Genomic DNA, 16,183 nt, shown 5'->3' on the forward strand with positions numbered 1-16,183 from the left:
CACCATAGAGCATGGTGTCATGGACGAGTCCCGTATCTCGTCTGTGATTTTTTAAGCTAGAAAAGAACTGAGAAATACCGACTGAGCAATTTGAACACGTGGATCGATCTGTTAACGTACTGCTCAACTTTGCGAGAAAAGTCGATAAAACAGTGTGAACACTCCAAATATACAAAGATACTACGTATAAATTGAGTCTTGTTAATTAAAATAAAAATTTATGTTCCAAGTAACATAATTCTACCAATTACTTTAAAACATACGATAAATATTGCATACAACAATTTCAATGGGAGAAAGGAATATCGTGAAACAGTTGTATATTTTTTTTCAAAATTGTTTTCTTTATTTTGTAGAAAACTGCGTGATAAGTACACCAATAATCTTGCAATGTTGAAATGTTGCCGATTCATACAGGGGGCACGAAGGGGACTGTCCGGAGCAAGTTCTTCCAAGTGAATTACGCTCGTTATTGGTCAACAGTCTTTTAGTTTCATTTTCTAATTTTCGCGCCTCTCCTGGTCCGAACAGCCTCCGAGAGGCCCGGGTTATTGAGTTTTGCCGTTACTAGCAAGCCAGAGCAGTGAACAACGAACATCATTATTTTTTTTTTCTTTCCTATGTGGTACAATTGGTATAATTCTACTGTATAAAAAATCGTTTATTTTGCTCGCGAGTCGGAGACACGTTAGAAGGAAACGCGAGATTCGACGCGTGATCGAGACAATTAATAAAAATAACGAAAGCAGAGAAAAAGAAAAAAAGAAGAGAAAAATGGAGCGTAAGAAGGGACAAGGAGCGTGAAGGCGGATGCTTCGCGCGTCGATTTCGAATCTCGCGCCGCTTCGAGCGTTCTCTACAACGCGGCTGGCGCGACTTTCGAATTACGTAAACCGTTTTTCATACTTTTTTCTTCGAGATGACTCGTTTTTATTTTATGTTATTTTTACTTTACTCTTATTTTTATTTATTTATTCATTTATTTTTTTTTTTGGTAGAAGCGATCTACTACTTTAAATGACACTGTTTCTACAACATCGATCGATTACCTTGAAAAAAGATTCTCCAATTTCCCACTCGCATATTCTCTTTTTCTCTCTCTCTCCTGCTCGTACATCACGACAACGAAACGATGATTATTCGATTCAAATGACATACGTTGGCTAGTGTGGTTCTTTTTTTCCTGTTACGTCTTTTTTTTTTTTTTTAATTAGTTCCTTAATCTTCCAGTTGCACGTGTTTCCATTCTCTCTTTACACGCACGCACGCACGCACGCACGCACGCACGCATCTCCTTTTTTTTCTTTTGGTACCTTTGTTCCTACCAAAGATATTAATTAATTTTTCCAACCCATGATCTTTAAATTCTCCCTATTCAAGACCATAAACTTTCCATTCACTCGATTTCTAACGAGTACCAAAAGATCCGCCCCATAAGACACTGCGTCCCCGAGAAACCACGAGACGGTCGAAAATTTTGATTCTCAGATTTGCATCCATATCAGTCTGCGGGTCTGTGTGCATTTATTTATAATATAACTCTCCCGTATCTCGATCTATTATATTTTTTTTCTTTTTTACTTTGATTACCTAATAACGTAAACAAATGAAAAAAGAGGAAGAAGACATAATTTATTATATACCACGGTGAGACACGGATCAAAAACATGAAATGGCTGTCTCGATGTTTCATAGAATTGGGAAATACAGAAACAATGAAAACAGAACAAGATGGAGCACCGAGACGCCATATCGATCTATATCTCAAAATTTCTCGCCGTGGTATTTAAGACTAGACACACCAATCTTATCGACAATACGACAATAATTACATCTTCGAGGAAATAACCGATAATCTAACGTCGAATTTCGATAATATGTATAATTCTCGCGCTAGAGAAAATGACGGACGTGGATCGTCCGAGAATTTCCGAACACATCGTTTAATCACAAATCGCGCCTACGTAAAATGGATTCCCCGCCATTTTTCGGGGAAAAATCGATGAAACGACGACAGATCGATTTCATCGTCCGACAGGACGCGCATGGCTTAGCATGACTAGATGGACCGGAAGCGGCCAGGTTGTCGATGAACTTGGCTCAAATACATATTCAATTTGGGACACGCGCGATATCGTTTGGTCGATCAACCTGAACTTCCGTGAAGACGTACACGGAGACGGTGAGGAGAAGACGAACGGGCTTTCGTTCGCTTTGACGCTCAAAAATAGCTTCTTTCATATAAGATTTTTTCTTTCTTTAAGAAAATGTCCTTACTTCCTTTCTAAGCACGGACTAATCAGTACATAGAGTGGCTCATGAAAGTTTCTATATATATATATACACATATATTTGAACACTTATAGAAACCTTTTACGATCTTTAAAGGTCACAGCATATAAATCGTCCAATAAGTTGGTGCCACGCATCTTTCTTTCTTTGCTATTTCGCATCTTTTTTAAGTATTTATATCATATACTTATAAACCTACGTATCAATGCATGAACGTAGTATAGGAGGACGAGTGTGATGAGTCTGTGATTGTGTGAGAATGGAAATTACGAGTGAACGAGATTGTACGAACGTGCCTCAAGGGTACAAATAGTTCATACAATGTGAAACAGTGGAAATAGAATTACGAATGGTGATAAAATAAAAGAATAAGAAGATCTCTGCTAAATATCAGCTGACAGTCGATTTTGGAATATTCAAGACTTTAGACCATTGTATCGATAAACTTTCTGTTTCATCTTACAGATCACGAATTTTGTCCATGTTTAGTTAAGATTGTCCTAAGACCGATTTTCAAGATTAAAACGATGGAACACCAGTTTCTCTCTCACAAGCCAAAATAAACGTCGTCTATAACAATTATTACTATACTTTCCTTTACGAAAGTTATACAACGCTGCAGCGTTAATGAAACTTGGAAATGTTTCATGTAACAAACATAATATAACGCACGAAAGTTGCCGAATACTTTCCTGAGCCACTGTAGATAGATTCTTCGTCTAAATTTTTCCTAAAGTATAATTGATTCTAACCGATTTATTATCAAGAAGATACGACCATGATTTTAGGGGATATTACCGATCCATAGCCGTAACTTTTCGATTAAATAGCTGCTGTGAACGTCAGAGTATCGATTATCGATCCAGCGAGCTAATCTGTCGAAAGTACGCTGCCAGAAAGCAATCTGCGCAAATGGAAAACGTTTCCTTCGTCTTTTTCGATATCGACAAGATAGCTAGCCCGTCGTCGTTCCACACAGCCTAATTGCCGGTGATTTTCAGCGAAAGGCCACGATAGATCGATCTCGTCGCTCTAGCTGGATCGCCTAATGAAAGCTCGAGCGTCCCATAACGAATTATTAACCCATTAAGCATCAAACAATCGCTTGTTCTTTTTTTTTATGAAATTAAAGACGAACGTATTGTTCTTAAATCTTCTGTATTCCTTTGAAATGATCAAATCGAAATAAAGGATAATGTCGGCGAAATATTAATATCGCAAGCGTTACAAAACGTTGACGTTAAACGTATCGAATGATTTGTTAATATTAAAAACAATTTGCGATAATACAAACCGATGGAAAGAAATTGCAAATGAAATGTTTCGTCAACACAATTTTCACGCTTAATGGGTTAAAAAGACACCACGATACACACACCTCGAATTAATTATTAAGAATGCTAAAGTTCAATTAATCAAACTTCCTTTCTTACTTTCGCGTAAATCAAAAACTCACAAATTCGCCTAAACGTTCTTTAATCTAAAACTCCGCTTCGTCGACGGCCCTTAAAAAATTCGATCTAATTCAATAACAATATTCTCTCTCAATTATTTTTTTCTCTTTTTTTTTTTAATATTTTTTAATCGTTTTAATTTAACCGAGAGTTGCACAAGACCCTTTTTTTTTTTTTTTGGATTTAGTCATACCTTTTCGTACCTTTCCCATTTCTTGCACGCTCTGCTTCTCTTTCTCTTGTTCACACGTCCATGTACACACACTCAGGCACACGTACAATCATTCTGTCGCGTCTTCTCGTCGATTGCTCTCTCGTTCAATCGCGAGGGACCGTATATTCTCTCGTTAGTCCGCTGTTGTTCGTTCTTCGCGTGTCTCCCGATTATCTGTTTCTCCTTCCCACTTCTTTCTCTTTCCTTCAACTTCACGCTCTCACTCGTTCGCGCTCGTTTTCTTCCTTTTTTTTTTTTCTTTTTTTCGAATAACGCTTCATCTTTCTTTCTTTCTTTACATAGAGAAATACGATTAATCTTCATCACCTAATATTGCATGCGCGTGAACACATTTTTCTTTTTATTTTTTTAAATCTTTTCTTTTTTTTTCGTTAACGATGGAAAAAAGCTTGCGTCCGTTCGCGGCTTAAAAACCACGAGTGTCGTGTGTAAAACTACCCGGGCATTGTTTTTTGGTTCTCTCCAAACAACTTCTGATTTCATCTGTGCGCACACGTACACGCAGAACGATGTCTGATACGTGTGCACACACAGGACCGACCGACCGACTGTGTACGCTTCTTTCATCGGCATTTGCATTCTTTTTCGCTTCTTCTTCGCTTCCTTTTTTTTTTTTTTTTATTTCAACGCTTACCTATACATATTCGACGCCTAAAACGTGCCTCTTCTACGGTGTTTCTTTTTCGTTTCGTTATTCGCTTCTTTTCTTCAATTCTCATTTCACGTGGGACGGGATCGTTCGAATGTTCGTTTCAATCTCGATGTTTGAAATATACATGGAATATAATTAATATAGATATATTAATAAATAGAGCGTTTTAGATAGAATATTCGAAGTAACGAGCATACAGGGAATAAAATGGACGAATTTTCTTGTGATACGGTTTCAGAAATTTGGAAAGTTTAGAAAGGAGATTCCTGCGTGTCCTGCGTGAGCCGAGAATCGAAAGGAAAGAGCCGTCGATCATTCGTTTGCAATTTTACCCCTTCGTCGAAACGGTTACCTTTTTTCTTTTTTCTTTCTCTTTTGAAAGGATTACAATAATTGGTGACTTCTCATGAGATACTTGAGTAGTTTCGCTCTGTCCCGAGGTCGAGAACCGAAGTCGATACCGCCATTTTGCTCGTCTACACGCCAAATATCGCGTTTAACAAATTCCCCTTACAAATATACATTTTTCATTCCTCCTTTCCTTGGAGAATCCATTCAGTTTATTATTACGCACTGAGATTGCACGCGCGTACAATTTCAGTTTCCAATATAGTTTTATTTCTATCAGATTGCCGTGGTGGTACTGTATTTTTGTATTTGGTAAGAAGATTGTACTTTGTCGAGGTGTCGAAGGCCTTTCTGGTGAATCGTTACTTTATAAGAGAAAATTAGCGTTAGCTGATGCGCAATTGTCTACGTTTGAAAGATAATTTCAATAAAAATACTATTATTTTCTTTCATACTTTACTTTTTTCCATTACGTATTCCCTTTTGTCCCTTTATTTCGAGAAAAATATCAAAGTGTGTAAAAAATTACGCTCGTGAGTCTCTTTCGATCGTAGGAAAACACTAAATTCGCCATACCATTTCACTCTCTCTCTCACTTAAAGCTTCCATGTCACTTTCGTCTTAGCGATTATAACGATTACGAAAGTCTATCTTAAATTAACAATGTCATGGCTATCGAGTAAAAAAATCATTTCGATACTGAGTTTCAAAATCGATAGAAATCTATTTGGTACGTGCAGGTATCCGGGAGCATAGAAAATAATTTTCTTTCTTTCTTTTTTTTTCCCCCCCATCTCTTTCTCTTTTTCCCTTTACCAAACTTTCCGCCTTTTTTCGGGAAAAAGGTTCTCAGGAACACTGTGTCGATGGCGTACTCCACGGCACGCCCAATTAACCTGTTAACCGGGTTCTCCGTTAATTTGTTTAATCGCGAAACGAAAGGTTAATAAAAATGCGTCGATTTCGTTCAGGTGGATCTTAGTCAGAGGCGGGTCAAAATCTGATGTTCAGATTAGATAGCGAAAGTCGAATGAATTTGCTTTGGGCCTTAAGACCCCGAAAAATTGTCAAAACTGAGATCTCGCGACTCTCCAAATTCGAAATGTTTATTTTTTTTTTCTTTGATCTCTAAGAAATATTTATCTTACAATTGGTAGGAAGTTAGACAATTTTTCGCGGAAAATCAAATTATTTATCGATGAATTAAAACGAGTTTAAAGGATTTTAAATATAAATTCAATTGGATTATTATTAGTCGAAATAAAATTCGTCTGGAGTTTCGAAGAATTTCGGGGTATCGAGTGTCCCATCTCTAGTTTCAGTCGTTGCAAATGAACGTTACAGAGGAGGAATACGATAAGTCAGCATTTTTCATTTTCTGTACAGGTGGAGCGGTATTGAAATTTAGTAGGTGGAAAATATTTGGAACAGGAAAAAAAGGCCTAGGTCTCATATTCGAATGTGTAGAAGTTTATTAGTCTACTATGAAATTATTCGTAACAATTTTGAAAAATTTATTTGATTTTGATCGATCTTTAGTCGGTTCTCGTTCGTCAATTTATCAAACAATTTCGCGAGCTAATCTTCCTATTTGATTTCAACGGTAAAATTGTCGAATCAGTCGAAACGATAAGTGTCAGATTTTTTTTTTAATGTCGATAGATCTAACGTTAAAACCGAACGTGTGTCTTTTTCCTAATTTTCTTATTCAATTAATTTAAAATGTATTTCTTTTCATAATATCAAACTATCGAATACATTACAATATTGCTTTTTAAATAATTAGATATACCTTTGGTATTTCACAAAACTTGATTGGGGTCAAGTTGGGGTTGACTTGATCAATCTATTAGCTATTTTAAAGACGCTTACTTTCTTCGTGTTTATCTATGCTATATTAAAATATTAAAATATTAAAATATTAAAATAAAAAGTTCGATAAAAACATATTCAGATTTTCATCTCTCTCCTATAACGTACTTTTAATAAAAATGATACGAGCGATGATGATGAGTAATAAAAATGACACGTGGAGAATAATATCTAAATAGACGAGTTATTTTATCCAACAAATTTGCAATCTGAATGACGAGTGAACTTTCTTTGTTTTCCCCCGGTTAATAGGTTAATAGTTAATCGTCTAACGATACACCTAACGCACCATTAGGCATATCTAAATCTAAACAAGTTACCGTAAACCCTAACCGTTCTTTCGAGGCAATCTCCACGGCGATCTAAATGGAAACTTTTATTTGTTTTTTTTTTTTTTCGTGGCAGTTGAAAGAAAACGGGGAAACGAAGCCGGTCGTCGACTCTCGGTTCGTCGTCAAGGCAGATCTCGTCCTATTTTCATTTCTTCTTTTCTTTCGAAAAACTGAAGCCTTATCTATCTGAATAATAATAAAGTAGCGTTTATATCAGACATCGTGCGAGCCATTCGAATCACGGCGAGACGCGGTAGCAGTACACTCTTCGAGCATCGCGATGCTCCCTTCGATTTCTCTTCTAATTTTTTTTATCTCTTTACAACTTCTTCGTCCACGATTCGCGATCATCCCATTCCGATTCTTTCATCTTCCACTCGTTACCAATCACTAAAACGTGAATAGCGATCTGTTCTTTCAAAAATATCCCGAAAGCTTCGATCAACCGTTCTCTTCCATCTTTCCGTGCGGAGAGAAAAAAGAAAGAAATTGAATAATCGACGAAGTCGATGGCCAACCACGATATAAAGAGATGTATAGTACTTTGTCATTTTTTCTTTTTTGCCCTCTCTATTCATTTGTTTCCCGATCACAGAAATCGAAGTATCGATCGTGATGCTCGAGAGCGAATTTCTTCTTTTTTTGTCAAATATTATGTTTCGTTTCTTTTTTTCTTTCTTTCTTTCTTTCTTTCTTTTGTTCTTTCATATCCAGAAGAAATGTCACAGAGGCCTCGTCGAAAAGCGTAACGCGTGTCCCATGGCGATTTCGTACGGCCCGTCTAACTCGTGTTTATGCGTGGTGTAAAGGTTTATTACTTTTTAATCAAGTATATAGAGCATATCATTTTTAGTCGTAATAATTATATCGATATTGAACTACCTAACCTAATATTTACATTGTTTCATTACCATCATCGTTATCATCTTTTTGTTTTTTTTTTATTAACGCTCTTGGCACTACTTTTCCTCTCTCTGGTTTCCTTTCATTCGTTTCTTTCTTTTTTTCTTCATTTTTCATTTACACACAGCCTTGCATAGAATCGCGCCGTATCAGTCATTCAGAAAATCCCTTTCCTTTTCGCCCTTCGCGTCACGCGTTCCTCTCGATGATGTTACCACGCTCTTCCTCCCTTTCTTCGATTCTCTATCTTTCTCCATTTCTTCTCACTTCTGGACCCGTTTTTCACACGGATACGTGCTCCACGTATTTTCACGCACGGACGCGCGCGCATACACGCATACACACGCACATCATACATACATACATTCATACGTACATACATACATTCATACGTACATACGTACACAGAAACGCAAACAATTGACGCGAATCATTCACGCGCGGATACATTCATTTTATTCTAGCGTGTGTCGCAGCGTTGTCCGCTTCTCCACGTTTTCTCCGCTTCGTCGTGTGCCTCTCTCTCTCTCTCTCTCTCTCTCTCTACAAAGACACGCTCCATCGCGAATTATCGCCAATAAATAATTTACTAAGTCTTTTTCGCAGCGAAACGAAACTCGATGATGAGAAATATCGTCCCGTTGGTCTGTGGTATCGCGTCTTGGGTCGGCAGCAAACGGGCAGCAAACTCTGTCGGCTTCTAATTGCTACATCGTGTATTTTCCCATGGCCAGCTTCCTATCACGTACATTGCTTCATGGTGTCTCGTGTTTTCCCCCCAGGAACAAAATATGTCACTCTCTGCGTTACTCGTGGCTGGTGCTGCTTTACGGATCGTACCTTTGCGTCTATTCTCTCTTAAATTCTTCATAGGCCTCGCTATTTCAGTACTTTTCTTCTCTCTTCTTTTTTTCTATCGTCCCCCTTTATTTCCATTCTTATCCGTTTCTCGCTTTCGTACACGCTTCGACTGATTCGTTTTCGATCCGATTCGTTTGGTGCCTCAACGGCCCACCCTCAATTCACCCTAATCCAATCTCATTAGCTGCGTTAATAAACTAACCTTGTCTCTAAATAACTTTGGAATCGTCTGAGATCTAGGCTAGAGACTGGCCGATGTATCGCAAGGTATCGAGCACCGGAAGCACCGAAGGGAACAGACCCACGAAAGCAGCACTCTTCCTCCCTCCTTCTTTCTCTCTCTTCATCTTCGTCAGCCCCCGGGCGAGGACGCTGTTCCAAAAAAAAAAAAAAAAAAAACCAAGCTGAAGGATCATCCAAAGCTGCGCGGTCCAAAGGAGGATCTACAGCTGCGGCGGTGGTACAAGTAGGATGTTACAGGAGGAGGATCGTTGTACGAAATTCTTCTCTTCATCTTCTCTTCTCCTCTCTCAGGTGGTAGCGTTTTTTATCTGTCGGCGAGATTCTCCGCGCAGCCGATCCACGACCGTAGTAACAACGTGGTAGACGTATTCGTCAGCTGGCCGAACCCGTACGAACGTTTCTCCTGCGAGTCAGTCTTGAGGGATCCTCGACGGGTCGAGAATTCTCGAGGAGGGCAGAACAAGTACGACAACCTTGCTGGCAGTATCAGAGGCAACAGCAGCGTCCTTGTGCCGTGTGTCGTCGACCCGTTCCTCTGTCTTTTCTTCTCGTTGTCCCGCCACGATTTTTGGAATGGCTCGTCGCCTCTTCCACGAGATCCTTCGTCGTCCGTCGACCTCGAGGAATTCGCTGCTATTCGACGTCGTTGGGCTTGTTTGCTGCGTGACCTCAAGCGCTCTTCTTCTTGGCCGTGCCTCGGATCAGACGCGCGGTTTCTGCTGTTGTTGTTGTTCTTGTTGCTGACTCTCGTCGGTCTCGCAGGGAACCATCGTTAGGCTGGACAGGTTGCTCAAGTTGCTACTAGATTCGGAATAACTGGACAAGGTAGGTCGTCTGGGCGGCGGCGGCACCACTACGGCAGGCGTCGAGCTCCCAGGACTAGGGAACTTCCGGAACACCCTCAACAAGGAACTGCCGGCGCTGTGGCACCGGACTATACGATCCGGCGCGTCCAGCAACGCGGACTGGCTTCGGTAAGGCGGAGGGCTCTCGCTGTCGAACACCGTCCGGTTTGGTGGTGGTCGCACACACTTCTGGTAAATCTCGCTCTCCTGAAAATCGAACATTTCAGTTTTAACGTAGGTCTTCGCTTCGATTTATTCGTATTTTCAAGAAAATTATTTAAACAATAGGATTTAAGCAGAGAGGCCTGTTTCATCGGTTAAATATTACAATAAATAGATGCACTTTGCATATTTTGTATATTTTCGTGTATCCTGTACATTCTACGTATTTTCACAAGTATTTCGTACACGCAATCCGATCTTACGAGGTAGATTTTTGGAAATTTCGCAAGCACACGGCGATCAGACGAAGTGGAAGTATAACGACAAAAAACAAAACAAAACAATTCAAACATTTCAACAAAATCGGATAGAACGAAACTTTGGAATAATCAATGGAACCGAACTTGACAATTTGCAGTCTAATCTCCCAAACGTGTCATATACGTACGGATAAACAAAAGCTTCAATCCCAACGCTCAAACACGATCGATCTTTCGGAAATCCTTTTGAAAGAATTAAGCAAATGCTTGTAGGCGCCCAAACATCCATCCATCAAGAAGGAAAAAACAAAAAAAAAAAAAATTCATATTTGGTTTTCGCGAAAGTGGTGCGCGACACTGTGAGCAGAGTATCGTAAACAACCCTTCGACATACAGCGTCACCAGAGGCGACGTTTTCGTTCGGATATAAACGTAGCGGAGCGGTGAAACGTTTATTTCGCGGCAGTTCGCCAAAAATCGAAAACCGATTTCATCTGCGCGTTTCGTTCGCGATCGTGACACCAGTCAATCGAGTGAAATATCTATATCTCGAACGGTCGTCGACATTCGATTCGTAAAATGATGGCACGCTTCTATGAGAAGAGTAAAACAAATTTCACGTGCAAAATATTCGAAGAGGCGGAAAAGAATTTTACAAGTTGGACGATACGAGCTGTGGATGTTAATAAATTCTTTTAGTATAAATGTAGCAGTACATAGAGACGTTTTGGTAATGAAACGAGGAATATTAAAATTGAAAAGCTCGGTAAATTAATGCAATTATTGCAATGACAATTTGTAAATTAGCATATGCTGCGTATCGTAACTATGAAACCACTGAAAAACCTTTAATTTTTGTACGGTTGTAACCTGCAGCCAGCTTGTACCTACGTATGTGAGAATTGAAAGTTGTGCACAATGAAAAATGTTGCACAATCTGAAAGAAGCCTTACTTTCGAAAACTCTTTTTGTTGAATGATCTTTATGAGAGCAATAACATCGTCGCAATTTTTCTAATTATAAATTATTCTATTTCGCATAAAATCCTACAAATCTTAAACTCAAGTCCATAATCTACAACTTGCAACTCGTCAATGTATTCATATTTTTATATATCGCAAATTATCGCGTAAGAGGCAAGGAATTCGACGCGAAGACACACGAACAGAGAAAGAGCGACGGAGATAGAGCAACGTATCAGGTTGTTCCAAAAGCGTCCTTCTTTTACAAACCTGTCTATTGCAACAATGCTTTATACAAAACGTGAAACCTAATCTGTCAAAAGTTCTGACCTTTATCTTAATAGAACAAAACGATATTCGATAAAATAATATAAAACAAAAAATGTTGCGCATCTATTATTTCCTTATGAAACGAAAGAAAGTTCTGGCACAACCTAATAACCCTGGTGCACGCGTTTACACGCGTAGAATTTCTAAAATTCTACCTCGTGACCCTCGAACAGCGCCCAGAGGGTGAGCGTTTCTGCTCGATCGGCCGGCATCTGGAACTCTAGAAACCTGGACGAGGGTAGAATTCGAATCTCCGTCGGTCGCGCCACCTCCTTCGTGGCGTGGCGAGCACGCGCGAGACGTCTCGACGCGACCTTCAGCGAAAATGGCACGAGACCCGCGGTCACTCGATCGTCTGCGAGCCTCCGAAGCAACGATATTTCCGGTGACCCGGCTGCTTAACCCTATCGAGGCCGTGGTTCATCGCGCTGATTTATACAAAATCATATTTTATATCTACTCGTAAATATTTTTAAACGAGCACGTTGCACAATTTGACGATAAAAGAATTTTATGTACATTTTTATGCGTTATACGTGCTGATACGTCGTTGAATATATGTATATATCTAGCACACTGTGTAAAAGGAAAGAAGAAGACCTGAGACGTGTAACAGAAGAATGCGAAATAACGGGAGGACCAAAGGATAGAGAAAAAATACTAAATGAGACTGGAGAAGGATTAACAGAGCTAAGAGCGATAATAGAGAAGAGAAGGGCGATACAAGACGGGGAGGAACGACAATAAGGAAGCACAGCAGGGAGGCAGAAGCCCAAAAGTTGCCATAGTTTTAGAGACAGAAGAATTAAGGGCAGTGCGATATAATAGAGTGGATAAGAGGGGAGGTAGATATATAAAAAGCGAAATAGGTAAAAGAGATGTAAAGCCGAAAGCTCGTCCAAAACCGAGAGGCGCGGACTAAGCAATAATAAATAATAAAATAAATATGTATATATCTAATAGATTGTTGTACATCTATGTATTTATGCATCAACGAATATTGTGTAAATTTTTATTTCCGTAAGATTCGTGTCTTTATTTATCTGTTTCATTTTTATATATCTGTGTTTATTTTTATATATCACTAATCGTAAGAATTCGTAATATCCTATTATCCGTAGTCTGATTGAATGATCCTGAACTAAAGATGAAACCTAGCTAAAAGTTTGTTCCGTTCACTAGAAATTCTATGCTCTATATATTAAATACATATCGTTGCACGTTACAATGCGACATTTACAGCCTAGAAATTATCAATCGCAAACTTTTATGTTTCCCTTCTGCAATTTAATTTACCAACAAGAACAGGATAATCCATAATAAAATCATTGATCTATTGAAATCTCGATCTTCTTCCAGACACTATCCTGCCTCGATAGATCTCCTTAAGAAGCGAACATTGTTCGTTTTCAATGCACCAAATCTTCTATATTTTCTTCCAGACATTACACAAATTCGTTTCTTCGTACACGCAATAAACATTTTCTCGACAAATTAAACCTCCATCATCTTCCTCTGTGTATTTTTTCCTCCAAGATTCAAGCTCATACTCAAGCCTTATACGTGCGCACATACACGTTCAGATTCTCTGGTTATCGCCGGCGCAAACCTTTCGAACGTAATATCACCCACCGCCTTCGCGTCTGGTAACATTTAATATCGGCATGTTAATGGCATTAAACCGTGGGGGAGCAATTTTAGCCGATTAGTCGACTGGCTGGATCCAGACGTTTCGCCAACCGGCACCGTTTTCATTCGTCGAACGTGCGGCTCGATTAGCCGGTCGCTAATAAGCGCATTTTCGAGTAGCGCCGACCACGTGGGTAATAACGCGTGTAAAAAAGGATAAATTTTCCACGGTCCGTGTACCCCAGATAAAATCTACGTTCCCTCGTCCAAGTCGCGGCTTTTCACTTAGCGATGTTTCTTCTCTCTCGTCTCGATTGGCTCGAGTAAAATGACTTGGGTCGATATAAATGGCCGGTGCGGTTCTCAGGTGTCGAGCACAAGACTCGTGCTACGTATTCGTTGGCGAAACACGCGTGCAGCACCCTGTTCCAGTGAATTCTGTTTTCGCCCGCGTGTTTAACACCGTGGACGTACGTAGACGGTGTTATTAAAGCGTGCATACACGGTAATTAGCTATGCTGATTACGATGTTTAAGAATTAGTATTTACGACGCGTAGACGCGCGATCAAGAGACACGGAACGTTCCTCGTTAAAGAGAGGGTTTCGTTCGTTTCCAAGTTACATCGTTTCGTTAAGAACGATTCGAATTTCGCGCCTTTTCCAGCTAGTCTTCTCGGATTGCAATTTTATTGGTTTCAGGCGAGATGCTTTGATGGTTTGATGTGTCTGTAAGGTATCTTTTGGTCCTGCTGTTAAACAGCTAGATTTTGTCGACAAACGTGAGAATAAAATGTATATTTAAATAGACAGCGGATGTTTACGCGAATTCAAATTTTTACGAACATAATTAAATGAAAAATGCGAAACTTAAATAATATATTAATAGTAAGTACTGAACTTTGAATATTTTGCAGATATTGCATACGCTCTGTTTTGAATATTTTGGATAGCATCTATTTTTAAAAAAATAACGATCCTTATAAGGATAGATCACCTTTCCTTTCAAATTGTCTTACGAGACACATGTGACACTGTACATGTAAGAAGTTTTTTTCTTACGTTTATCCGACGAATATGATCAAGGAATATCGTTTCGTGAAGAAAACCTGGGACACCGTGTATAGCAATGATGTTTGCAAGTTTCTGTAAACAGGTTTCTGTCCCGGCAATGTATATCATTATATTTTTGCAATTTGATGGGGGAAACGCGTCTAATTTGCATCGTAATAGGCGAAGATGCATGAAAAATTGTTTGTAAAATCCTTTTTACACGTTCTCCGATCTTAGGATTATCATAACTGTTTCGGATACTGCGATATTATTCAACGTTTTCCGTTGCTCGATGTAGCTCGTTATCCTGGATCATACTCGGCTAACTTTGGCTAATTAGCTTCGTGTTTTATAATTTCAGAATGTTGCGCTGCAAATTGATTGTGCATAATTTCAAGCACTTTTTATATTTAACATAATTGTGATCTGTTCTCGTGATTTTCACGTTATCCTCGTATACACACGTATGCTTCTAATCTATGTACATGTAACAGGTTTGCATCGATCACCTATAAGCTTCGAGTGTAATCAATAATTCGTCCCACATCTTTCGTCTCGCATTTATATTTTTGTTCTTCCATTCATCAGGTATGAAAAATATGTCTATAAAATGAAAGGATAAATCGCCATGGATTTTTCTACAACGATCGACGATATCAGCAAATTGACAAGTTACAAGTTACCCTGTAGATTATAAAATTGTCAGCGAACACAATACGATCAGATAATCTCAATACTCGGTGTAAATTATTCATTTTAAATTAAATACATTTCATTTCATTTTTACCACACGTGCATCTTATACATTAGCTACTTTCTTTATCGTACGAAATATCAAGCAACATACACAAACGCGTATATCTTTCTGCGACTTCTATCAGATTTTCAGTCCAAGCTAACAACTGTCGTAAGATTGAAAAATTGTAAGGGTTGAGAGAAGAATTGTAAGACTGCACGTATTTATATCAACCATAACTTTGTATGAAGTCAAAATTTGTTGCATCAACTAAATATCAAACTAACGATACACTTATCGTACGCGTATTCTTTCTCTTTTAATTCCTCATAAACGAAGAAACACGAACTCGGTGTCTAACCACTAAATCATAATCTTCAAAAATTCCACTGTCCAAAAAGCAACCTCGATCAAAATTCGATACACGATTTCCCTAAACAGCGTCGGTTTCTGTACCACCAACCGCTGTATGTATATTCCCACAGCTTTCAAACGCAAGCAGAACGCCGCAAACTTGCCGAGCTACGAAGAGAGAGAGAGAGAGTTTAATTCGGCCAGTCTGCGTCGAAACTAACCACCTAAACCCGCAGGAGCGAGAATAATAAAGAGAACCCCCGTTAAATATTGGATGACAGTGGGGAACTCACCTGCTCCGGATCGCGTAGGTGAAGGGCGGTATGTGCTCCGTAAGGACGTTCCTCGCCATCTGGAAGTTGCAGCCGCGGGGGTAGATCGAGGGCGAGGTCCTGCCGAACACTTCCAGATCGGATCGCCCGGTCTCTCGCTGCGGCCACCATCGCTTCCTGTATCCCGTCAGTGGCTCCGCCGCCGCCGCCGCCTCCGTCCATCACGTCACTACCACAGTTTGGCTCACCCTCTAGTCTATCGCCGAGGCCACCATGACCGCTGTTGCCTACCTCCATTCCTGGGCTCACCGACAGCATCTATGGATCGACGAAGATTTTGTTTAGCTTACTTTCATATAGAACGTTTCAACAATCGTAAAGGGGCACACG

General features: G+C 39.5%; 1 protein-coding gene across 1 annotated transcript in view; it reads right to left on the reverse strand.

Moving 5' to 3' along the window:
* Positions 1 to 316: 316 nt before the first annotated feature.
* Positions 317 to 16,183, reverse strand: part of LOC117158995 (uncharacterized) — a 188,451-nt gene continuing 172,584 nt past the window's right edge. The window contains exons 4-5 of the mRNA XM_033338447.2: positions 15,815 to 16,111; positions 317 to 10,244 (exon numbers count right to left, since the gene is read on the reverse strand). Of these exons, the coding sequence (XP_033194338.2) occupies positions 9,894 to 10,244; positions 15,815 to 16,111 (648 nt within the window). The 3' untranslated portion in view covers positions 317 to 9,893. The remainder of the gene's footprint in view (positions 10,245 to 15,814; positions 16,112 to 16,183) is intronic.

Source organism: Bombus vancouverensis, chromosome 5 (genome assembly GCF_051014615.1).
Source record: "Bombus vancouverensis nearcticus chromosome 5, iyBomVanc1_principal, whole genome shotgun sequence".
NCBI lineage: Eukaryota > Metazoa > Arthropoda > Insecta > Hymenoptera > Apidae > Bombus > Bombus vancouverensis.